Raw genomic sequence first — 24,830 nt, forward strand, 5'->3', positions numbered from 1 at the left:
TTTTATTTTTATTATTTATTTATTTATTTATTACATTTCTATACCGCCCAATAGCCGGAGCTCTCTGGGCGGTTCACAAAAATTAAAACCATTCAAAGTATAAAACAACAGTATAAATTTCAGTTATTTAAAAAAACTTCTGTACGATTGTCACAAGTTTCTCTATTCTAACATTAGGGTGGGTGTTGTGAGTGGTGGACACTACTTTGCCGATTCACACTTCTCACTTATATACATTAGCTTCTCAAAGCTTGTGCATTGGAACCACTTCGCACATCCAGACTTTGAACTCCTGTCTACTTCCAGCACAAACACACAACTCTGAGACCCTATTTCTAATGCCTTGCATTGCATGCCAGCACCATAGGGATAAGTTACAACAGGTGTCTACGTTGTCTCTCTCTCTAAGTCACTGCAGCCAAACAAAAGCCTCCAGCCTCAAACAATCGCTCTCTCTCTCGTTCTCTCTCTCTGCCAAAGTCTCCTGATGGTCCAGCTGGGCTGCACACTTGTGGCTGGGGATATTGCTTATTGCAACTTATTGCTTGGTCATGTCCAGTGACTCTTACTTTAAAAACCACCGCCACCAGCCACCTCCACAAGCCTATCGTCCTGCACAACTGCTTAACTCTAATGTGCTCTTAAAACACCCTGGGTGGCAAGCCAGCCTTTCAGGGCCAAGCTACAGGTGCAGCTGGGTTGCCTTCAGCCTCTCTCTGCCTTATGCCAGCCAACCAACATTTCCAGCCTCAAACAATCCCCTAGCCCTCTCTGCCAAAATCTTCTAACAGTCCAGCCAGGTTGTGCACTTGTACTCTGTGGCTGGGGGTAGGGTGACAGTTTATATCTTGTTTTAAAAAAACCAAAAAAAAACAAACAAAAACACCTTCACCACCGGCAGCCTCTGCCCGCACCAACACTGGACTCTGAGACACTCTTAAAAAGGCTCTGTGTGGCATACCAACCTCTCAGGGCTTAGCTGCAGCCATCTCTGAGCTGTGTCTTCAGTCTAATTCTGTCTCTAAGAGATATGCCAGCCAGCCAAAGCCGCAAATCTATCTATTTTTCTCTGACATGCACTTCAAACATTCTGCATTGCATGACAGCAGTGCAGACAGAGCCTAGCTCACAAGTGAACAAAGTGAAGTGGAAGGGAAGGGGTAGTGAAGCGAAGCAACAGCATGCCAGGTTCCAACATCCACGCAACAGGGCATCTGCAAAGATGAGAGCCTCTCTCTCAACTGGCACTTAATTTTTAAACCTTAACTTTTAAAAAAATCTCCAAAAATCAACGGATGAATGGAACTGCTTCAAATTTGGTATGGCTTAAAGTCCTACCTAAATGCTATCATGGTGTTAAGACTCATCTCTTTATCTTTAAAAATGACAGAAGTAAAAGTATTTTCATTAATTCCCATTAAAGTAGAGCTACCCTTTGGCTGGGGAGGATGGGAAAAATCTGAATTTTTCTTCAAATTTCATAATTCCCCCCTTCCTGGATTTGTTACCAAAAATCCTGACAAATCTGGGTTTTTCCTGTCATATGGTCACCTTATGAGTGTCACAGGATATGTTGGGAGGGCCTACACCCAAAGACTTATGGTATCTGAGGGCTTCCTGAATGCTTTGCAGACATTTTTGTCTCCCATGGCTTATGCCATTGTTGAGGGTTTACTCTCACTGTTGCACCTAAGCATTTTCTCTGGCACTGTGGAGATCAAATGCTGTGGATTCAGGAGACATTCAGGCTATGAAGCAGACCAGATAATGGCTAGAGCTCAAGTGGCACAAGGATTGGAACTAATCTTTTGGAGCACAGGTCAGAAGACCTTGTCATGCCCATCAAGTGGTGTCTGTGGCTGCAAAGAAGGCCTCCTTCACGGCCACCATTGCACCCTCAAGTGGATAGATTCAACTTTAGTTGTCAGGGTAATATCATAGAAATAAAGGAGTTGTTTTAGAGGCTCTGTGTCATCTTGGGATGCTTTGGGCCTTGGCTAGTTGCAAATGTTGATACAAACTGACCAGATCTCCACCTCTCAGACTACAGTGTGGATCCGAACAACTCTCCACCAGATTTCTCCCTTTTGCGATGCATGTCTTAGCAGTTTAAATGGCTCAAAATACACAGTGAAATCCAATAGTTGAGCGAAATTTGGGGCCTTGCTAGACCAGGGGTTAGCGCGGTGCGAGGCCCATGCAAGGCCCTGTGCGTCCAGATGACGCACAGGGGATCCCGGCCTCAGTCAGGCCTCGAGCCGCCCTGGCACCGTGCTAACGGGAACTGCTTGTAGCGCGGTTCTTCCCACAGTCCCGGTCTCAAGTCAGGCTGAGGCTGGGACTGTGGGCGTATAGGCAGGTCTGCCGCTTTTCCCGGCTACCCGAGTAGCCAGGAAAAGCGGTGGCCGGAGGGGGCTGGGCGGGGGATCGGACATCGCGGGTGGGGGTGGGGGGCAGTCAGGGGAAGGAGAACAAGGCCAGGGGTGTGGGTGGGGGATTGGACATCACGGGGGGGGGGGCGGGCGGGGAAGGAGAACAGGACCAGGGGTGCGGGGGGTGATCGGACATCGTGGGTGGGGAAAGGAGAACAGGGCAGGAGGGCCGGGCGGGGGTCGGACATCGCAGGCGGGGGGCAGGCAGGGGAAGGAGAAAGGGGCCCGGGTGGGGGATTGGACATCGCGGATGGGGGGCGGGCGGGGGAAGGAGAATGGGGCCAGGGGGGCCGGGCGGGGGAAGGAGAATGGGTCCGGGAGGGGGAGATCACGGATGGGGGGAAGGAGAATTAAAAACAACAACAACCCCCTACTTATCTTTCCCGCGGCTTTAAAAATAAAAAATGGCAGCCGCAACGGCTCTCCTCCAGAGCTCGTTGCGTCTTGCATCTGAATAAGGGCAAGATCTCGCGTTATTCATAACACGAGGTCTCCTCTCCTCTCCCCCAGATTCTCACTTAGGTCTAGGCAAGGCCCTTGGTCTCCAAATGTGCATTGAAACATCTGTTTAAATGCACGTTTGTACTGATGGTTTCTTTTTTAAAAATAGTAGATTAATGTGCAAAAAGGACAAAATCGTTCCCTAAAATCACTGTTTTGATTTGGGATTGTTATCTATGACAGACAAATGTTTATCTCTTGCTAGTTTTTTTGATTCAAAGATAGTTGCTAAAACCTTCCCATGGTTTTGTTCTGCCCCTTCAGAATGAAGCAATGCATTTCAATGTCCATTTGGCGTTCTTCTTTTTAGCTCCCTGTTTTCCTGTTTAAATTAGTCCTTTTTCAGAACCGTGAGGCCTGGAATCTTTATTTTATTTTATTGTTTTCACTGGCAGAGCACATTCTTTGCAAGTGGAAGGTCTAAGTTTTGATCCCAGGTGTCTCTCGGTCCAGCTGGGGAAGATCCATTACTGAAAGCCTGGAGAGTCACTGTCAGTCTGCAAGGACCAGAGATTTAACCTGGAGACTTCAGCATGCAAAGCAGATGCTTTCTTCCGAGAGAGAGAGAGAGAGAGAGAGAGAGAGAGAGAGAGAGAGAGAGAGAGAGAGAGAAGATTCTAGTCCTCAATGTTCTAAACCAGCAGCTTTTTAAGGCAGGTACTAAGGAAGGTGACTTCCAGTAAGCTAGGCCATTGGTCCATCCCCTTTCAGCTCTTAAGTCCCACAATTTATTCAGAAAAATAAATCTGTGCTATTTTTTCTGTTCAGTGCTGCTGCTGATGTTCATTCTGACACTACTACAACCAGGACAGCAGACACTATTTCTGGAATGGAATCTGGAATCTGTCACCAACCTTAAGAAAGAGGCAACAACATCTTGTAGCCCTCCACCACCACCCCAGCTGGATTCCTCCATCATCCCTACCCAAAATGCACAGTAGGTGTCCCACCATGCTGAACCCTGGCACCAGCCCTGCCCTGTGGCAGTGAGGAGGACTGAGGATGAGAGACCACGGCTTGCCTGAGTCTGCATCATGATATGATTTGAGCCATTTTTTGGTTGTGGTTCCAGTGCTCACTCACAGTCACTACAGTCCAACCTCTTTCTCTCAGGCCTGAAGAGCTGGGATCAGAAATTATTATTATTATTATTATTTATTTATATAGCACCATCAATGTACATGGTTCTCAAATGCAAACTCAACCTCCCCTCCCCCGGGAAATCCAAAGAGCTCCCAAAGGGCCCGATTTCCATGTTATAACCATTCCTAATTTTCAGTTCCAATTAAAAAAAAAAAGGCACCAAAATGCACACTTTTCTGGTACGATGGTGGTGGTGGGTGTCTCTCACATTTTGGAAATGGGAATGAGATGAAGCAAGCTCTGAAATGGAAATCTCAGAGCCTCACAGGTTCTTCCAGCCCTCCTTGAACCTTAGAACTGGTGCTTGAGTTTTGTTTTCTTCCTCCTCCCTCCCTGTCTCTTTTCCTCTTATGCCTGTGAGCAAGGACTGTTGTAGGGTTAAATTTAAAATGCTATTCTGGGAGCCTTTATTGGCTGAACAGTGGAATAAAAAATCCTGCAGATAATTAAATAAATAGATGACATAAATGGTGGCTGTACAAAAAGAAAGGCAGGTAATGGAATCAGGTATGAGGAGCCTTAGAAGCCACCGTGTTGGAGAAAGATATTTCAAGACTCTGGAGTCTCTTAGCATAGAGGACTAACAAGATATCTGAAGGCTGAGAGCCCCGGCTGTGACTGGAAGGTGGGAAGCTCATTCCATACAAATCTTTCTGTATAGACGAGAACTGGAGCCTGTCATGTTTCCACAGACAAAAGTCCCTCAACTAGGTGAAAGTGGAATTTAGCCAGCTGCCTATCAAGTCCAAGTCAAGTTTATTGTAAATAGCAACCAGCCATTATACACTTCCACATAGATCCGTCCCCTTGGCCTTCGTGGGCAACAGCAGGGCCAGTACAAGAAAATTAGTAGTTCTAAAAGTTACGTATTTATTAAAATCGTTCAGTAAAAAGCATAGCCTTTCAAGGGATGACCTTCCTTTCATCTGGACTAGCAAAGGAAGGATATAATTTTTCTTAAAGTCAGAGTAGACTTTGCATTCTAAAACTAGCAAAGGAAGGATATAAATTTTCTTAAAGTCAGAGTAGACTTTGCATTCTAAAATAAAGTTAGTGATGTCTTCTAAAATTAAAAGGTTGCAAAGAAGCTGTTAGGCAGTGCCTATTAATCTTTGAAGGAATTTGACAATTGGTGCAATGAGCTCAGGACTGAACTCACCAGGAGTAGGTGAACCTTTTGGGGCCCCTTCAGCCATCTGACCATGCTCCATCCTCAATGGGGAGGCGACCCCTGATCGGTCACTGTCTGCTCAGATAGAAAGTTGGGGCGGGCCTGGCCACTGGAAACCCCACACTTTTGCTGCAGTATCAGGATTACCTGCTGCCACCACCACCATGCAGCAAAAATGCAGTGTTTAGCTTATCATGGCAGCAACCCACCACCATATAGGCAGTCCCTATGAGTAAGAGAACTTTTGGGGCCTATATGGCAATTTGAGAATCTGTCCTGGGCAGCACCGCAAAACGGGGAAGCTGCAGACAAAAGCATCAGCCTGCAGCCACCTGTCGACTTCCATTGCTAAGGTGTCTGAGGGCACCCTGGTTCCCATGGGTGCCATTTGATCTACACAGACTGGGCCTGGGCCCCCAGGGTTCCAGAGAAAACTTAATCCCAGCTTAAGTGGGAATTGAAATCAAGACCTCCTGTGTACAATATGTGTTCTACCACTGAAGTTCCCCTCCCCTCCCCTCCCCTCCCCTCCTTCTCCCTGTGTTACAAGCTGAGCTTCTCCGGTGTCTATTCTTATGTGACCAGTGGCTGATACTGGGACACCTAGGCAGGATCTACACTATTCATTACACCGTTGTTTAAGTGCATTGTTGCGTCCTCCCTTGCTACGTTACAAAATGCAACTTGAGCCCAGTCAATCGAAATACCTTTTCTTCTATCGTTTTACCCCGGCACACTCTTCTTTAGAACGTTCTTCATTATGCTCATACCGGCTCTGAAGTAAACCTCCTTCTTCCGGTGACTCTGAGCTAGACCTGCCGGGATAAGCCGGCAGGGAGGCGGGGTGACGCGTAGGGACGAGGGAAGCCCTGCAGCGTCTTAAAGGGGCCACGTGCGCCCCGAAAGATAAGCGTTTTTTTAAAAAAATTAAGCCTCTGTCCCCTCTTTCACCGCCCTCCCTCCCCCTCCCCCCTCCCCCTCGTCGCGTTGTGCCAGCTCTCCCTCCCCTCGTCTAGAAAAGCCCTCACTTGTCCTAATCAGGAAGCAAAGACCATGGTCACGAGACATGACTTTGAAAGACGGCATTGAATACAACGAAAGGTTGGGGCACATTGTTAGTTTTAAAACGATTTTAACAGAAAGTGGAACGGTTTTAAAAGTCAGAAGAAACGTAACAACAACAGCATCACGTGACTGCTGACGTCATCTCTGCCAACTTGTTACGTTTCATCTAGACAAGTGTAGACGGTCTCCCTGAGGGGAATGGCAAATGGGAGCATGTGGGTGGTGTGTGTTCAGGGAATTAACATGGGCCACTAATCCCATAATTCTCAGAGACCATAGGGTTTGAAATGATGGGAGTTGTCACATGGGAGGTTCCAGGCAAAAACATCTGATTTGTGGAATTCTGGTATGAACAATGCTACCGCTAGCATGAGGGATTGCCAAGGATACTGAACTCCAGGCATCCATGATTGTGTAGAGGTGAGTCATCTTAGAACAGGGCTAAGGCAACAGGTCATCCTATGTCTGAGGGTTCTCCCTGGTAACCTTCCACAGAATCAGAGAAAGGGTGAAGCCCTAGCTCTAATCCAGAACATCTGTCTAAAGATAGTAGAAGGTGGTTTGATACTGCCTAGACTCCTGATATGCCAACCTTGGATTGAGGGGCTCAGCTTCACACAGGCCAAGGGCAGACCCTGACAACGAATGTCAAATCCATGGTTTTGGAGGTGCAATGGTGGCCAAGAGTTGTCCTTCACTGCCACCACCACTGCATAGAAGGCATAATAAGGTGCTCTCATCTCTGCTCATTCTTATTTGTTCTAATACTTGCACCACTTCATAACTGCATCATAACCCAAAGTTCTCCTGAAATCCATGGAACGGAGCTCCACAGCACCATGGAGGATGCTTGGGTGCAACAGTGAGACTAGGATTTCATCAGGAAGACTTGGCATGCTGACTGGAAACTCCCCCAAAGCATGGTGGATTCCCTTAGACTGCATAGTTCTTGGGGTGGCAGTGGACCATCCTAATACATGATAATTGCAGACAGACCTGTCATTTCATCCAGCAATGTTTCATTGCCCAGCCCAACACTGCTATACTAGGTGTGAAGTCCTCCATTCCCCGGCCAACAACTCTGGCACAAGCCTGGACTCCATCTTGGACTTAACAAAGGTCCAAGGGCAGAACTAGACAATTCAAGCCAGGTCCAACAGGCAAAGAGAAGCAAAGAGTGATGCAAACCTGTTTTTCTCCCTTCAAAGTGTAAAGGGAGCCCAGTGCTCTGTGGCTGTGGTTCTTTCTGTAAACTGGGATTATCCAAATGACAGTAATTCTTGAGCAATCCCCCATGGATTTCTGTGCAGAAAGACAATAGAGAAAACATGCTCAATATATGTACACCCTGGGTCCTTCTAGATATGACTGCAGTGGTGTCTAATCATTTGCCATCTGTTCATTTCTTGCAAATTCCCTGCTAGGATTTGTAAAAGACTGCTCTCTTTCAGGTTTTATATGTTGTCTGTTTTACAAGGAAAGATCTCTTGAAGCCACTGATGAGTTTGCTGTTGCTGCTGTTTTGGATCTTGCCTCAGGCTACCCAGGGGATGTGGAGAACCAATTGCCCTGTGAAGTGGTTTCCTGTATCTCAAGACTATTCCAGGCCAGGAGACCTCATAGTTGGTGGGAATTTGCCACTTGGCACTTACTATACTGATAAGAGAGAAGACTTCCATAGTTTACAGCCAACACAGTTCTCCACTTCCCCATCGTAAGTTTCCACAAGGGGGAACTGGGATATACATTTGCCTTCTTTGCTTTCAGATTAGAAGGCTCCTTCCTGGGATATGGAGGAGCCATGCTGTTGATGTTCAAAATTTCCTAGTTTGATATATGCATCTCAGAGGATGGATCTACTGCTAAATCTCTGCATGATCTGCAATTGATCAGCAAGCATCTCTTCTTCCCAATTGTGTAATAATCACAGCAAAATAGGATCCACCCACCCTCTTCTCCCAGGCATTTAACAGCATTTAACAATGCTAAGTTTGTTTGCTTTTTAACGAATCCCAGAGCTGTTGTAATTAAATTTTTATACTGTTGTTTTTATGTTTTTGATGGTTTTAAATTTTGGATGCTTTTTAATGTTCACTGTTTTAAACTTTTGTAAACTGCCCAGAGAGCTTCGGCTATGGGGCGGTATATAAATGTAATAAATAAATAAATAAATAAATACAGCTGAAATCAAGAAAACTTGGGTGGAGGGTATGCAGGAGTGGGGCATTGTGTCCACACTGGTGGGCTGTGTTCATTTTTGGTACTTGAAACAAGCTCCTGAGCTCAGAATGTTTTAATTCAACTCAAATGTCTTAAATTCAAAGCACAGCCTCTCATTGGGGGATCTGCTATTGCTGATATTGGCATTGCTGGTTTTATTTTTTTATTGCTATTATATTCTGTTTATATTTTTACTGCTTTTAATATTTTAACTCTTTTTATATATTATATTCTTGTAAAGTAGCCTGTGTGGGCTTCTGCCCTAAAAGGAAGCCAAGCAATGTTTTAAATCAATCAATCAATCAATCAATCAATCAAATCTCTGAGTACTTGTAAAAAATGAAAGACTTCCAATGAGCATGAAGTCTGATTTTTAATGTCCAGTCTTTTAATCTTTGTAAACCGCCCAGAGAGCTTTGGCTATAGAGTGGTATATAAATACAATAAATAAATTAAATAAATAAATATTCCTGGTTCGGTTCACAACCTTGAATTCCCAGATGTTCTTTGGATTATAACTCTGACCATCCATGGCCAAATGCAGGGGACACTTAGAGTTTCCCACAGCTGGCTGCTTCAGGCATTTTGCAGGGTTAGGTAGAAATTCCCCATTTCAGTGCACAAAGGCCTTTCCCCACAAAAACAGCGAACTGGTCAGTTTTTAAAATTACAAATTTAACCATACCATTTGACCAGAAATCTTAAGATATATTTTGGATGTAGCAATTCCTCGATAGCTGCTGAGTAAAGGGAGCAAAGGACATTGAATGACCCACCTAGAAAGCTTCTGTCTCCTGACCCAGACCTTCATTCCATCTAGTTCAGCCTCTCCTGCCCTGAGAAACAGGGGCTTCCCTTCTGTGTTAATTCTGCTGTGGATTGATTCAGGGTGCTTCCATGTGGAATCCAGATGCTCCTTTGATCCTTTGGCTAAAATTAATAAAGTAAAAAACAACAACGAAAAGAAGAAGCAAGATGCCAGTCCTCATGGCTCTTAATAAAGGAAACTGGGAACTGCCTCTCCATGAGTTAGAACACCAATCCTTTCTAGCTCGGTATCTAGCAGGGGCTCTCCAAGAACTCAGATACCTCTCTCTCCCGGGGTTTCCTGTACATGCCAAGGTTAGATTGTGGGACCAGATGGAGACGGGATTCATCACCCTGTGATCTGGCTGGTTGTGACCCTAAAATCTAGAATGGATTCACAGCCCCATCAATATCAGAGCCCCCGCCCCCTCACTGATTAGCTGGAGATGCTCTATCATTGCTGTATGTTCCTTCATCCTGATATACATTAAGTTTTGCATCCTCATGGTTCTGAATTAAGGGCTAGTTTAAGTCAGAAGCTATTTTATATGACTTCAGAGCGTTGGTGTATCTAGGTCAGTATTGTCTGCCCAGATTAACTGCTGGATGAAATTGCTTTAAAGAGGATTACGCATATTCCTGAGGACAGGAAAATTGGAAGATTCGGTATGAGAGACAGTCTATCACTGAACAGGATATGTTATGTGGGGGAGAATAAGAAAGAAGTGCTGCTGCCTTCTCCTCCTTCTTGTGGGGCTCCCAGGAAGCATCTTGGCAGACCACAGAAAGAAACTGGATGCTGAGGCAGTTGGAGCTACATGGATCTGATCCTGTAGGGCTCTTTTGCTGCTCTTTTTATATGTTCTTCTCCATGAAATTCATGGAGGAAGATTGTTCAAAGAAGAGCAATAATCCATTGTTAAGCCTGATAGAGTTGCCCTTTCAGAAGGATCCTGGCAGACATTTATTCTTTCTTTCTTTCTTTCTTTCTTTCTTTCTTTCTTTCTTTCTTTCTTTCTTTCTTAATAACAACATTGTATTGTCATTTTATTATTGCATTTTGGTTTATGTGTAAGACATCTTGGAAGCATTGGCGTCCTGAAAGGTGGAACATAAGTAATGAAAATAAATAAATAAATACATGGTAAATGTGCTGAATTAGGACTCTAGTCCAGCATGGCTCATCAGACGTTGCTTTGAAATGTAGTCAGCAAGACTCTGTGTCCCTGAAAGTCAGCAGAACAATCTGAATTTGTCTATGAATCCTTGGTGTTGAAGTCTTTAGTTTAGAAGGTTTCTTTCTTTCTTTCTTTGTTCAAAGATGGTTGAACAAGGTGGACTTTTAACCCTCCCCTTCACGTCATTCCATTGGGATCTTCACCCACCAACCAATGTCACTCTCACCATTGCAGGACAGTGATCAAGGACTACCAGCACTTCCTGGCCTTTGCATTCGCCATCACTGAGGTCAACAAGGATCTGACTCTCCTTCCAAACACAACCCTTGGTTTTCGCATCTATCAGCACTTGGGGATTGCCCGTGTAATGCATGCAAACAGCCTCTCTCTGCTTTCCACTCGGGGGCGAATGATTCCCAACTATAAATGTGACAGACGAAATAATCTGCTCTCTGTTATAGGAGGTCTCGACTCCCAATCCTCAAGGGAGATCGCATACTTAATGGGTATCTACAAGATCCCACAGGTAAGGGGATTCATCTGTGGATAGATGTGAGGACCTGCAAAGACAAGATAGTCAAGATAATCTCTGAAAACCTATTTACCCTAGCAGTGGGTGGGTTGCTTCAGTTTTGGATGAGAATTTGGGGCCTTCTGGCTTTGCCTCCCCTGCGATGCAATATCCTTGGTGGTGGGCAGGAATCTCAGTTGGCAATTCCATGACTAATGTCATCAGGAGTTGGTCTGTTATCTTAGAAAAGGTTTTGGACAGTGACACCCTACATACTCACAACCAAGCATGGTGCTAAAAGACTCAAGTGTTCTTCATGTTGCAATCAATTAAGCCACCTACACCTCCCTTACACACAATGGTATCAAATTTTCCAGCACTTTATATATTGGGCTATCAAAATTGTATGCGAAGAAGGTCTGTAAAGCCAGAATACCCCCATGATTCATACCCAAAGTCCCACTTTTTGGTTCATTTTTGCTACTGCATCATGGGCCTATCCATTTTAATGACCGGGTGTGTGTGTGTCTCATTGTCAGCGGCATGGCAGGCCTGACTTTTGGGAGTGGGTTAAGCCAAAAGTAAACTAGAGCTGTGCACATGTGGCCTCTCGAAATTTTCCACCCTATCTGTGGGCAGAGAAATTGTGGGGACAATTTCACTGAATTTCTCTAGGGGGAAGAAAAAATCTCCAACAATTTCTCACAGGTAGGCATCCCAATTGGCAAAGGTTAAAGAACAATTTCTTCATTTTTCCACAAGTTTTTTTTTTTTGCACTGCCACTGCAAGTGGCAACAGCATCAACTGTGTTGTCAGCCTGGCTCCCAATTTGCATCCTCCACAAGGCCCCATATATCAAGCATCATTCCAGGGCATTGAGGGGAGGGAATGCAGCCATCACACACACACACACACACGAAGGAAATTCTGAAAAGTGTCTTTTTATTTCTAGGAGGAAAAAAGAAAAGAAAAATCTCAGAAATTTCCTGAAAGTTTCATTTCCCCATGAAAGGGGCTTCCATTTTTCTGCCTCATTCTCAGGGCATTTTATAATTTATTTTGAATGTGTGTTGGTGGTGTTTTTTTTACCTTACTTAATCTCTATGAGGTGGCTGAGGGAACTGCGTATAGTTTTCTTTCTATTACACATCTCACCATTGCTTTACAGTTCCCCAGGCTGCCTGCACTCCGTGATCTGAAAAGGCCTTACAGGAGGAATAAATTCATGATTTCTTCCCCTGAGTGAGAAGTTTATTAATCCAAAGAGGCTACAGACTGTCAGTGTGATGACTGTACAATGAAAGACAGGACACTCAGGGCTCATCTACACCAAGCAGGATATTCCACTATGAAAGATGTATGAAAGTAGTATATAAAAGGCAGGAGCCACACTACTGCTTTATAGCAGTATTGAAGTGCACTCCACTTTCATAGTGTTAGATCCTGCTTGGTGTAGATGTGTCATGGGCCCCAGTAGTTGTCAGTGCACTTCAGTACCACTATAAAGCAGTAATGTAGATCCGGCAGTGCACTTCAATAGCCCTCACACGCGTTCTTCAGCCATCTCATAAGTAAGGTAAGCACAAGAACCTTGAACCAAACCCATGAACATTTCTCTGAGATTTCTTCTCCTTTGAAATTCTATTCCAAAGCAATTTCTTTTCTATCAAATTGAATAAGAATGGTCAAAAATTTTGTATAACATGTTTTTGACACAGTACTAAATTAAACCACCAAGCGCTACTTTAGTTTTAGGCATTCATTTTGAAAATAGACAACTTCTGACTTAGTAGCACTTCATGCATCTTAGGTTTGCTGCTGATATTTCTCAAAGTGCCAGAAAATTGTCCTGCAACAGACTAACAGAAAATTGCTTCTTTCAGCTTGGTTATGACTTGTTCAACCTTGTTCAGGGAGAGAAAAATGCATTTCCTTCCTTCTACCAGATTGATCCCATTGAAAGTGCTCAGTATGTGGGCTTAGTCCAGCTGCTCCTGCATTTCTACTGGAACTGGATTGGGCTGATTGTTCACCATGATGACAATGGTGAACATTTCATCCAGACACTGACACCAATGCTCAAGCAGAAGGACATCTGTGTGGCCTTCACCGAAATGTTCATGTCAGTGGGCAGGCTCCATCAGCAACGAGTTAATAGTGGTTCTATTCCTAATTCTTGGTTTGAGCCCCAAGTGATGATTGCCTTTGCGGACAGTGGTGTTATGCTGCAATTAGCAAATTTGTTGCATAATCATAAAAAAAAGACCAAGATCCCATTTAGGAAGGTTTGGATCATGACATCCCACTGGGACATTCGGGCAATGGGTTACCCCCATGCCTTCCAGGAACTAAAAATGCTTCATGGTGCTTTGCACTTCAGAGTCCACAGAAGGGATGTGCCAGAATTCAAACATTTTCTCCGGGCTTTAGATCCACTCAGACCACAAGGAGACATCTATCTCCGTCGTTGGTGGGAATGGACATTTGAATGTTATTTTCGGAACTCAGGCCAAGCCTCTCCATGGGGAAACAGAAAGTGTACTGGAAAGGAGAAAGTGGAGTTGCTGACAGGTGGCTGGTTTGACATGAGCATGTCCAGTCGCAGCTACAGTGTCTACAATGGAATTTATTCTGTGGCCCATGCCTTACATGCTGTATCTGGAGCCAAGCGTGCAATGACTGGGGAAGGCAAGAGGCTTCTGGATATTGAGCCATGGCAGGTAATGTCTTCCTACAGATTTGGCCATCATACATGTAAGTTTCTTTGTTAGTTTCTGAATGGTCTGATCCTGGAAGCAAAGGGTGAGGCCGTTTCTACACCTGCCTTTCCCCCCAGGATCATCTCTGGATCATTCCTCTGCATCCAAATGCCACACAGGGGATTTCGGGAGCAGGCAGGGACGACCCCTCCATTTTCCTGGGATAACTCTTAGGCATAGAAAGGGCCTGAGAAAAGAAAGAAGGGATGCTAGTCCTCTCTAAAGCTGTTAAGAAAGACATTCCCCATGGATATTCTTCTACGGTCCTCATTTCCCTTAAAGACCGGGTTAAGAAGTGGGTTAAAAGGAAAGGAGAATTATTCTGCTTCTGTGATAATTATATTTCTAAAACTGTGGATATTGAGGAGCTCTACTCCAAACACAAAGTTGTAATCTAGGAAGGCATATTGACCTCCCCCAGCCCTCAGAAGCTAAGAGCAGGCAGCTTCCTCCACACAATGTTCCTTCTTGCCAGGCAGCTGAAGACCCTCAAAGTCTGGTCGCTTTTCTGCTTTGAGCAAACTCTCTCCCTCTCCCACTCCCACTCAAAGGTGTTGTGCAGCAAGAAGACAGCAGCCCCAAAGCCCAAACCACTAGACAACCATATCTGAGCAGGTACTGCTGAAAAGTGATGGATCTTCAACATTAAACCATACAATGGAACGTAGAAAAAAAGCAATTAGTCTCCTAATTGAATGGCAGTCACAGTGGGTTGGCTTGCATGGCACGATACGCCACCCGCAAAATAAACCACAGTGGGATGGTTGCTAGATCCCAGACTATCCGGCGGCAATTTCTGTGGCTTGTTTCCCATGTGCCTCTCATGCCAGTACCCAGCACACACCTATAGTCCTTCCAAGCACAACCTCAGCAGCCTGCTCCACTTTTCTGCTAATGAGTGCAAATGCAAATGCACTTATTACCAGATTAGAGGGGTTTTGTTTTGTAGATTTACTTTCCCCCTGTCTTTTGGGGTTGGGGGTTGGGAATTCTTTTGTTTTGTTTTTGTCCATCTTTGGAGATTCAGAAAAAAATGAGGAAGTTTTTTTTTTGTTTCTTTGTTTTGTTTTGTTTGACTTTCAGGTAGATTTGTGGAAATTTGATAAGATGCAGTGCTTAATGCAAAGAGGTGCAATTGTTGCTGTGAATTTGTGCAAATCTCCCCAACGGTTTTTTTTGTTTGTTTTAAAAATGCTAAATTTCTGCATATCTCCTGGAAGGTGGTGTGTGTGTGTGGGGGGAATGTCATAGTCTAGGGCACTGACAAAGTGAAGGAGCAATTTGGTAAGTGTTTATCTTGGAATAATGGAGAACAAGGGGAGACATTGGAAAATGAGTGGATTCAGGACAGATAAAAGGAAGTACAGCACATTGTTAATATATGGGATCCACGACCAGAAGATGTAGTGATGGGCACCAAAATGGATAGCTTTCAAAGGGGGTTAGACAAATTCCTGGAAGAGGGGGCTTTCAATAGCAACTACCCCTGATGGCTACTATCACAGGCAGCGGGCCTATGTACAACATTTACTGCGGAACATGGGCAGGAGGGTGCTATTGCATTCGTGTCCTGCTGATCAGTTCCTAGCCAACAGCAGGCAATAGAATGCAGGACTAGATGGATCATTGGTCTTATCCAGCACAGCTGAGTTCTACTTATGTTTTTATGTCTTACTGATATGTCAGAGGAGGGGCAGATAGCAAGAGGTTTTGAACATGAAAAGTTCAACCAGGTTTTTGATGCTCTTGCCAGTCAACTCCATAGACTTTGGGAAATCATGTGTTTCTCTCCCCCCACCCTGTGGAAAGGAGTCTTAAAGGCCCAATTAACAGTTATGTTAATAGGGCATTTAAGGGCCCACTTGGGGAGGGGGGAAATGAGATTTCCCCAAGCCAGGGGGCAGGTCGAGGTGGTGGGTGGCACAAGTACACACAGGGCGAGTGTTCCTGGGCTCGCCAACCTCCAGCCAGAACTCACTCACAATTGCCCCATTTTCTAACTCTGCTCCATTTCAGATTCTATCATCTTTGAGAAACATCCGGTTTAACAACAGTGCTGGAGAGGAAGTCTCTTTCACTGAAAATGGCAAGAGATATAATATACTGAACTGGATCTTCTTCCCAAATACATCTTTTTATCCTGTGACTGTTGGAGAAATGGATTCAGGGGTCCCCCCAGGCCAAGACTTTACAATTCACCCCGATGTGATTGTGTGGGCTACAGAGGTGGGTCTGGAGTGGACTTCCCAGGGCAAGGGTCAGCAAAGGGGAACCCACCATGACTCCTGATAGTGGGGAAATGATTGAGGAAGATGGAGGAGGAAAACTAAGCTGTTGGAGGAATGGGGGGATGGGACGACAACTAAAATAGGAATCTGAGGGAGGGGCAGGAAGAGAAACAAATGCCCACAGGATCAAATGGCTGTAGGACAAATGCACCCAGAAATTAAAAGACAAACATACCATCAGACCCCAAAATGGGTGCCTGCCCTTGTTGCAGTCCTTCTCTTGAGAACCAAAAATGCCTTCTAGGTGAGACCAAAAGGCTATTGAGACCAAGGAGGGATAATTATCCAGTGTTAAAAGAAGCATCTTTGCATGGAAACACATCCCAGGTTCAATCCCTGGAAAATCCAGGTGGGACTGGGAAAGGGTCCCATGCCTTAAACTCTAGAGGGATGCTTCCAGTCAGGGCAAACAATGCTGTGCTGTGTGGATGAAGGGTAGAAGACAGCTCCCAAAGTTCATGTTTCAGTCTCACACTATGGCCATAGCTAGACCTAAGGTTTATCCCTGGATCGTCCAGGGGTCAAACCTGTTCATCTAGGTGACACACAGGGGATCCAGTGCTCAGGCAGGGGTGAACGCTGGATGATCCCAGGATAAACCTTAGGTCTAGCTGTGGCCTATATTATATATTAAACTTGCACTCCAATTGGGATGACCAGATTGCACAATCAGGTTGCTCTCTCCTGGTAGAGAAGGTACAAATTTCCTTACAACTCTCTACATGGAGAAGGTAAAACTGGGTGGACCATTGGTCTTGTCCTGATGTCATGGGAGGGGAGGGGATTTGCCATGGTGGGCATCATCTAGACAGCATCAGGTTACAGCAGCTTGCATTGTGCCATCATCTCTCTCCCCAGCAGTACGCACTGCCTATGAACCTGTTTTGGGATGCTTCTAAGTAACCTATAGCTATCCAGAAGGTATTTGATTGTCCAAATTGGGGATCATATTTGTCATGTAATGAGAAACTCTGTTGAGTTTTCTCCTCAGAAAATCCTTGCCTGTTTGTATTTCTCCTTTAGAAGAAACCTTTTGCCAGGTGTGTTGAGAGGTGCTCTCCAGGTCACCAGAAAAAAGTTCCAGAGGGGAAGCCAGTTTGCTGCTACAGATGTGATCGTTGTCCAGAAAGGACAATTTCCAACTGGACAGGTAGCTCAAACTTTGTAAGACATACAACCACGCAGAGTGTCCTGGGGTCAGGGTGGAGTGGTGACAGAGGGAAGATCATAGGAATATTTTCTTTATAAATACCAGTCTGGATTGCATGCCGCCAAGATTCACTCATTCCCAAAGAATTCACAATTTACTAAAGAAATCATCTAAAAAAATAGAGCCCCAGTTAAATAACTAATATTCACAAGGACAGAAGCTGTTGGGCTTCTCTTCCCCCACCCTATTTTCATTGCATCACCTTTTCATGCATATATTCTTAAAGGCCATGTTCCCATCCCCACAATATTTGCCATCAGACCTGAAACAGGTTGGGCAGAAAATTGATCAGGTCTGGTGGTTGGTGATGCAGTTACAATGAGAGGATGTCAACCACATTGCTGGTTTTATTCTATAGTTATTTCTGTAACCTGTTTCCCAGCCTCTGCATCAACTCACTTCCTCAGGGACAGTCCATAATCTTAAAAAAAGGTAGATAGATATTTATTTGTTCATCTGGCAATTCAGAAAGCAAATCAGGTGGCAGGTCCTCGGTTGGCTTTTACAATTGCCAGTTTAACATTTTTAGTTAATTTCCTTTTCCCCCCTTCCTTGCAGAAAACTGAAATTGATTCTGGTGCAAATAAAGAAGAAACACCTCCCCCCTTTTTACAATGGTTTTATGAAATATGTTGCCAAAGCTAAAAGAGAAAACCATAGGTGTACAACAAGCTAGAGAAATTTCCAGCTCCTTTTTTTCAGGCTGGCTAACATAGAAAGAACATCTGTGTCATGACTGAGCTGCTTTAATGCTTGTTGCTCATTTCAGATGCACAACACTGTGCCCTGTGCTTAGAAGATCAATATCCAAACAAGAACCAAGACCAGTGTATCCCCAAGAAGGTCCACTTCCTTTCCTACCAAGAGACACTGGGGTCTGTTTTAGTTTCTTTAGCCCTTTTCCTTTCTCTGATCACATCTGTAGTCCTGACAACCTTCATTAAACACCGTGACACACCACTTGTCAAAGCAAATAACCGAGACATCACCTACATTCTCCTCATCTCCCTCCTGTTCTGCTTCCTCTGTTCACTCTTGTTCATTGGCCGACCCACGAAGGTCACCTGTCTTCTGCGCCAAGCTGCTTTTAGCATCATCTTCTCTGTTGCAGTATCTTCTGTTTTGGCAAAAACTGTCACTGTGGTTCTGGCCTTCATGGCCACGAAACCAGGAAACATGGCAAGAAAACTCTTGGGGAGACCATTCACAAACTCCATTGTCCTGGCCTGTCCCCTCATCCAAGGTATTCTTTGTGCTGTCTGGCTGGTGAACTCTCCTCCCTTCCCAAACTTGGACTTTCATTCCCTGCCTGGAGAGATCATAGTGGAATGCAATGAAGGTTCCATCACTATGTTTTACATTGTCCTGGGGTACATTGGTTTCCTGGCCCTCATTAGCTTCATAGTGGCTTTCCATGCAAGGAAATTGCCTGACAGCTTTAATGAAGCCAAGTTTATCACTTTCAGCATGCTGGTGTTTTGCAGCGTTTGGGTCTCTTTTGTGCCAACCTACCTGAGCACCAAGGGGAAGTCCATGGTAGCTGTGGAGATCTTCTCCATCTTGGCCTCTGGGGCTGGTCTCCTGGGTTGCATCTTTCTCCACAAATGCTACATTATTGTTTTGAGGCCCAATCTCAATTGTAAAGATCATCTAATGGGGAGGAAAAAATTGTAATTCAATTACATTGGTGTGGAGAAATCTCTACCAATTGATTGTCTATCCAATCAATCTCAGTTCACCATGCTATTTATTATTACAGTAGTTATTATCATCCAAATTTGTTGTATTTCCCAATAAAAGTATCCAAACAACTTCATTATTGTGATGAATTTTCATACTGACTTCATGGAGAGGCCTTTTGTTTTTTCCTCGCATGTAACACTGGAATATCGTTATAGATTTATGCTTGGTCTGAATGACATTTTAGGGGTCCCATACTGATTAAAGACTCTGACTGCAAGGTCATTCAGTTTCCCTTCCCACTTTGTAACTCCTGATTCCAAGATAGGTGACAGCCAGTAACTTTCCACCAAAGTGTTTCAATGGGGATGTTGATGGTCAAGGAAGGTATCTGTGATGTTGATGCATCCCAGAAGACGCGTTGCCATCATCGCATCAGTGTGGCTGTGACAAAGGCCTCCCACCAAAAGAGATGGGGGAATAGGCATCGACTGACAGAGCTGGATCAGGCCATTACCTTCTTTTCCCCCAACATCCCTGAGTACCATCTCAGTGCTAAGAGATCCTCATCCAGTCAACAGTTTCCAGAGGGCTGGTTGCAGTAAAAAGCAGCAATGCCTCTTGTGTCCCCTTATCTCTTAAATTTACTATATGCTCAGCCTTATTCCATTTTCCAGTTTTGCTTTTATAGTGAGGTTTTCACCATTCGTATAGAAGTGAATGCTTTTTTAAAAAAATTGAGAAATGGTTGAAGTATAGCGATGCATTGGAAGTGTCTCAAGGAGATTACAAACTAAAAGCAAGAGAAGGGCTGTTAAAAGAGGGCCATATATGTCAGTGGTTCTCTTATCCAGAGATTACGGAGAAGTTTAAGAGAGCCATAAAAGAATGAGGTTTTGAGGAAACAAAGTCAATGTTTGAAGTATCCCCATGTACTAATGATGAACATGTTATTTCTAAGGTTTATAAGCTATTGTTAAAGCTTGAGACTGAGAATGAAGAAACAAAGGATTGTATGATAAAATGGGATCAGAACTTTGGGTATAACATACTGATGGAATTATGGAAAAATATGTGGGTAAAAGGTTTGAAATATACTTTAAGTACCAGACTTAAGGAGAACATTTATAAGATGATGTATAGATGGTATATGTCTCCCTCAAAATTAGCAAAAATGTGCAGGGGTTGTTTGGGAGACTGTTGTAAATGTCATCTGTGGTCTTAATACATAATATTGGACTGGCTACTAGATAGCCTCTATGTCTGACATGAAGATTGCCTTAAATGGAATATGGCCTTATATGTTTTGCGTATGTGTTTTTATTAGATGTATTGTATTGTTGGTTAAGTGTGTGATGTTCTGCTATGTTTTCTTTCTTTGCCTGCCTTTTTTTGTTATTTCTTTGTAGAAAACAATAAAATTGTTAAAACTGGAATGCTTTTTTAAAAAATTGACTAAATGAGCTTTCTGGTACTGAAGTTGTTTACAGTTTACAAAAGCTTATACAGCAATATATTCATTATATTGTCTTGTTCTTTCTTGCTTTAATGTAGGGGGAATTGTCTATGGTGCACTCAAGGGGGCTCATCTAGCTGGATAGGAAGCTAAATTTAGCCTCTTTATCAGTACTGAATGCTATCCCTTCCCCCACTCTCGTTTCTGCCTGGGGGTGGGCTTCATTCATGGTAAAAATGTCACGCTTATGTGGCTGAGCAGAGAGTCACACGCTGACAACGTTATGTGTCTAGTGCTGCATACTAGGGAAGCAACACGCACACAAATAAAGGAAAAACTGGAACAGAGGAGGACACGTGTGGGGTGGGAGGCTTCATGTGGGGTGTGTCTAAGCGCTTCCCTCCCCATCGCATTGCCCATCCCCATCGCGTTGTAGTTAAGCCTGGAGGGGTGGCGAACTGTCATCAGCAATAGTGGCCACTCTGGGCTCAGAGAAATAAATCTGCTTCCCTCAGGCCTAGGCCAAGCAGCCTCCCTCGGCCTTTAAAAAGCCCTCCATGGCAAACCCACACTAAATGCAAACTGGGGGAGAGTTCTGTAGCTTCACAATCAGTTTGCTGCACTGGTGGGTCGGTGGGATTTTATTCAAGGCACATTAGATGCCAATAAAAGACAGGGAGTCCTGCTCAATCATTGCCTGTTTTCCTCCTGCACAGCAGGATAAAGGCCTTCTTTTGTGGAAACACAGGGCAGGGCCTATTCTGTAGTGGGACCTCCTTTTCGGCATACCCTGAGAGCTCTTGCTGGGATTCAAAGGAACACACACTCCTCTGGCCAAGCAGACGTTGATTGCGAGAGGCACTTTCTGTAGCCTTATTGGCTCAAAGGGTGGAAATGAGAAAAGGGTTCTAGTGAAATGGCTTAATCTGCATTATGTTTTCTAGTCACAACCTCAGTTGGTATTGAACAGTTTGAGCTCTAGCTGGAGGAAAGGGCGCACCTTTGAGTGTAGGGTGTAGGTTCCCCCTACTCAGAGTAGTGAGGTAGGGCTAGTTGGTTGCCTAGGTGTTCCTGCCCCATTGTGAGGTCAAGCCAGCTTCCCTCATCTCTCAAAAGGCCTTTGTGATGCGGGAGTGACATCAGGAAGAGAGTCCAGCTTGGGCCCAGATCAGTTGGCAGATATTATGGGCCTCTTGTTAGGAAGGAGCAGCCCTCTGTCTCCTGGAATGGATGAACCAAGGATGAACCCTTCTAGCATCTCTCTCCGGGAGGCTGAAGCCATCTCCCCTGGTGGAAGCACCAACACCCAGGGACAGTCTCAGCTGGACTCTCTTGGAGGTGGGTGTTTCTTCTTTTTGTCTTTTTGAGTGCCTCCTATCTTAAAAGGTGCTGTTACGCTAAGAGAGGCTGTTTACCAACACCAGGCAGCTTCACTAAGTCTTGGGGTCTCCTGGTCTGTGGCTTGGAGCTGAATTTCTGAAATGAGGCCAGGATGAGTTGGGAGGTGTCTTAACAGGGAACATGTCAGACTATCTCTGTGTCCTTCTGTCTCTCCACAGGTTCTTCCTGCAGCCCTCCAGAGCCCCAGGATCTCTCTGCTCCCCACATCTCACCAGCCGCACCAACGGGCACAGGAGTACGTGATGGAAATGAGGACACAGGGAGCTTGGAGAAACCAGGAGCTGCTGAGCAGGTGCCCTCCGCCTTGCCTCTGCCACAGGGATGCCAACCATCATCCCAGGAGGGGGCACATGAGCCCTACCCTGGAGAAAACTTCCTGCCTCCTGGGAATGGAAATGAGATTACAGAGCAAACGGAGCCCCCCTCCCAGGAATCAGCATCGAAACTAGCGATGGGAGAGCTCACCAACCCCACAATCATCAAGACATCCCAGGAGCAGGATGATGTCCAAACCCCAGCAAAGGACAGAGGAGTTGAAAACAGGCCAGAGGAACAACTGCCAGATGCCACCCACTCTGCCGGTGCCCAGGAAGACCCACCCCATCACTTGTTCCCAATAGTCATTGTGAGAGAGAGGGCTGAACAGTTTAAGAAGACCCACGAACAGAAATGGAGGCTGCTGGAGAGGGTGAAGCTGGGCGAAAGGGTACCTTCCCCAGAGCCCTGCAGCGGGGCCAGGAACAGCAGTGCCCCTGGAGACCCAGGCACCCTGGCCCTCAGCAGGGGAGGGATGACCAAGGAGAGTCCAGGGAGGACCCAAATCCAGGCTGCCGCCGCCTCCTCTGCCCAACAGGGAAAGAAACGTTTCAAGTTTTCCTTGCCATCGTCCTTCAGGCAGGCCTGGGCCCGGATCTGCAGCTGCAAAAAGAAACTCAATGTTTGTGCCTCATGCAAAATCCACCCCTTGCCTAATCCACATTAAATGTCTTCATCCTGCTCACCTGTTTGTAACAACAATATTATGTTTTAAGTTTGTTAATATCAAAGAAATAAAAGTATTGGAGGTTCACTTTCACATGTGTATGTTTATTTTATTTATTTATTTATTTATTACATTTTTATACTGCCCAATAGCTGAAGCTCTCTGGGCGGTTCACAAAAATTAAAACCACAATAAAACAACCAACAGGTTAAAAGCACAAACACAAAATACAGTATAAAAAGCACAACCAGGATAAAACCATGCAGCAAAATTGATATAAGATTAAAATACAGAGTTAGAACAGTAAAATTTAAATTTAAGTTGAAATTAAGTGTTAAAATACTGAGAGAATAAAAAGGTCTTCAGTTGGCGACAAAAAGAGTACAGCGTAGGCCCCAGGCGGGCCTCTCTGGGGAGCTCATTCCACCATCGGGGTGCCCCAGCAGAGAAAGCCCTCCTCCTAGTAGCCACCTGCCTCACTTCCTTTGGCAGGGGCTCACAGAGAAGGGCCCCTGTAGATGATCTTAAGGTCTAGACAGGGACATATGGGAGGAGAAGTTCCTTCAAATAACCTGGCCCCAAACCATTAGATTTCAAGGTGTTTATTGAGTGACTTCTTTATAATCTGCACCAGAATTTTCCCAGGGATGGATGTCAGACTGACTGGCCTGTAATTCCCAGGTTCCTCCCTTTTGCCCTTTTTGAAGATAGGGACAACGTTAGCTCTCCTCCACTCATCCGGCACCTCACCTGTCTTCCATGATTTTGGAAGATAATATCTTTTGCAAGATAATAGACAAAGGTTCTGAGAGTTCTTCTGCTAGCTCCCTCATTACTCTAGGATGCAGTTCATCGGGCCCTGGAGATTTGAACTCATTCAAGGAAATTAGGTGTTCTTTGACCATTTGTTTATCAATCTCAAACTGCAATCCTGCCCCCTCAACTTCTGCTTCACTTTTTCCAGGGGGGTCATAGACCCGCTTTTGGGGAAGACTGAGCCAAAGTAGGAATTGAGCACTTCAGCCTTTTCTTTGTCATCTGTTATCAATTTGCCATCCTCATTAAACAGCTGAACCACCATTTCTTTCCTCTGTCTTTTACTACTCACATATCTGAAGAAAGCCTTTTTATTGCTTTTAGCATCCTTCACTAATCTCAGCTCATTCTCAGTTTTAGCCTTCCTGACGCCATTTCGGCACTTCTGTGCCACCTGTCTGTACTCTTCTTTTGTAGCCTGGCCTTCCTTCCACTTCCTATATGTATCCCTTTTTGTTTTCAGGTCATCTCTAAGGTTTTTGTGGAGCCACATTGGTTTCCTCTGTGGTCTTCTATCTCCTTGTTGGAATTGTTTGTAATTGTGCTTCTAAAATTTCCTTTTTAAAATACTCCCACCCATCCTGCACTCCTTTTCTCATTAGGCTCAATTGCCATGGGACCTTACTTATCATAGTTCTGAGTTTATTAAAATCAGCTTTCCTAAAATCCAGAGTACGTGTATGGCTACACCCAGCTTTTGTCTCTTTTATAATCAAGTATTCAAGTATGACGTGATCACTTTCCTCCAGAGTTCCCGTAACTGCCACTTTATCCACTAAGTCATCCCTATTGGTCAATATCAAGTCAAGGATTGTCAATCCTCTAGTTCCTTCCTCCACTTTCTGTAGGAGGAAGTTACCACCCACGTGCCAGGAATTTCTTGGAAGGGCTGCTTTTGGCAGTATTTGTCTCCCAACAGATATCAGGGTAATTGAAGTCCCCCATCACTACCACATCAGACTTCCTTGAAAGGAAGTGGTGGCATCTGCAGTGCCACCACAGAGAACATCCTGTCTGAAGCGACAGCATACACATACTGGCCTCACTTTCATAATCTAGCATGTCACTCCCATACCCAACACTTTCCCATTTTGCCACACCATCAGTCTAGACTGGATTGATGCCATCCTAGATTTAGACCCTCAGCTTCACCTAGGCCCAAGGGCAGAACCTGATTGCTCAAGTCACATCTGTCCACTTGGGAGCACC

General features: G+C 44.8%; 1 protein-coding gene across 1 annotated transcript; it reads left to right on the top strand.

Annotated features, from left to right (window-relative positions):
• The first annotated feature begins 7,862 nt into the window (after positions 1-7,862).
• Positions 7,863-22,805, top strand: LOC134406672 (vomeronasal type-2 receptor 26-like). Its single transcript, XM_063138190.1, has 7 exons — positions 7,863-8,026; positions 10,752-11,043; positions 12,913-13,749; positions 15,805-16,045; positions 18,056-18,925; positions 21,539-21,760; positions 21,982-22,805. Exons 1-7 carry the CDS (start codon positions 7,863-7,865, stop codon positions 22,803-22,805), a joined length of 3,450 nt encoding a protein of 1,149 aa, XP_062994260.1.
• The last annotated feature ends 2,025 nt before the right edge of the window (positions 22,806-24,830 follow it).

The sequence above is a fragment of the Elgaria multicarinata genome, chromosome 11, assembly GCF_023053635.1.
Source record: "Elgaria multicarinata webbii isolate HBS135686 ecotype San Diego chromosome 11, rElgMul1.1.pri, whole genome shotgun sequence".
In the NCBI taxonomy this organism is placed as follows: Eukaryota; Metazoa; Chordata; class Lepidosauria; order Squamata; family Anguidae; genus Elgaria; species Elgaria multicarinata.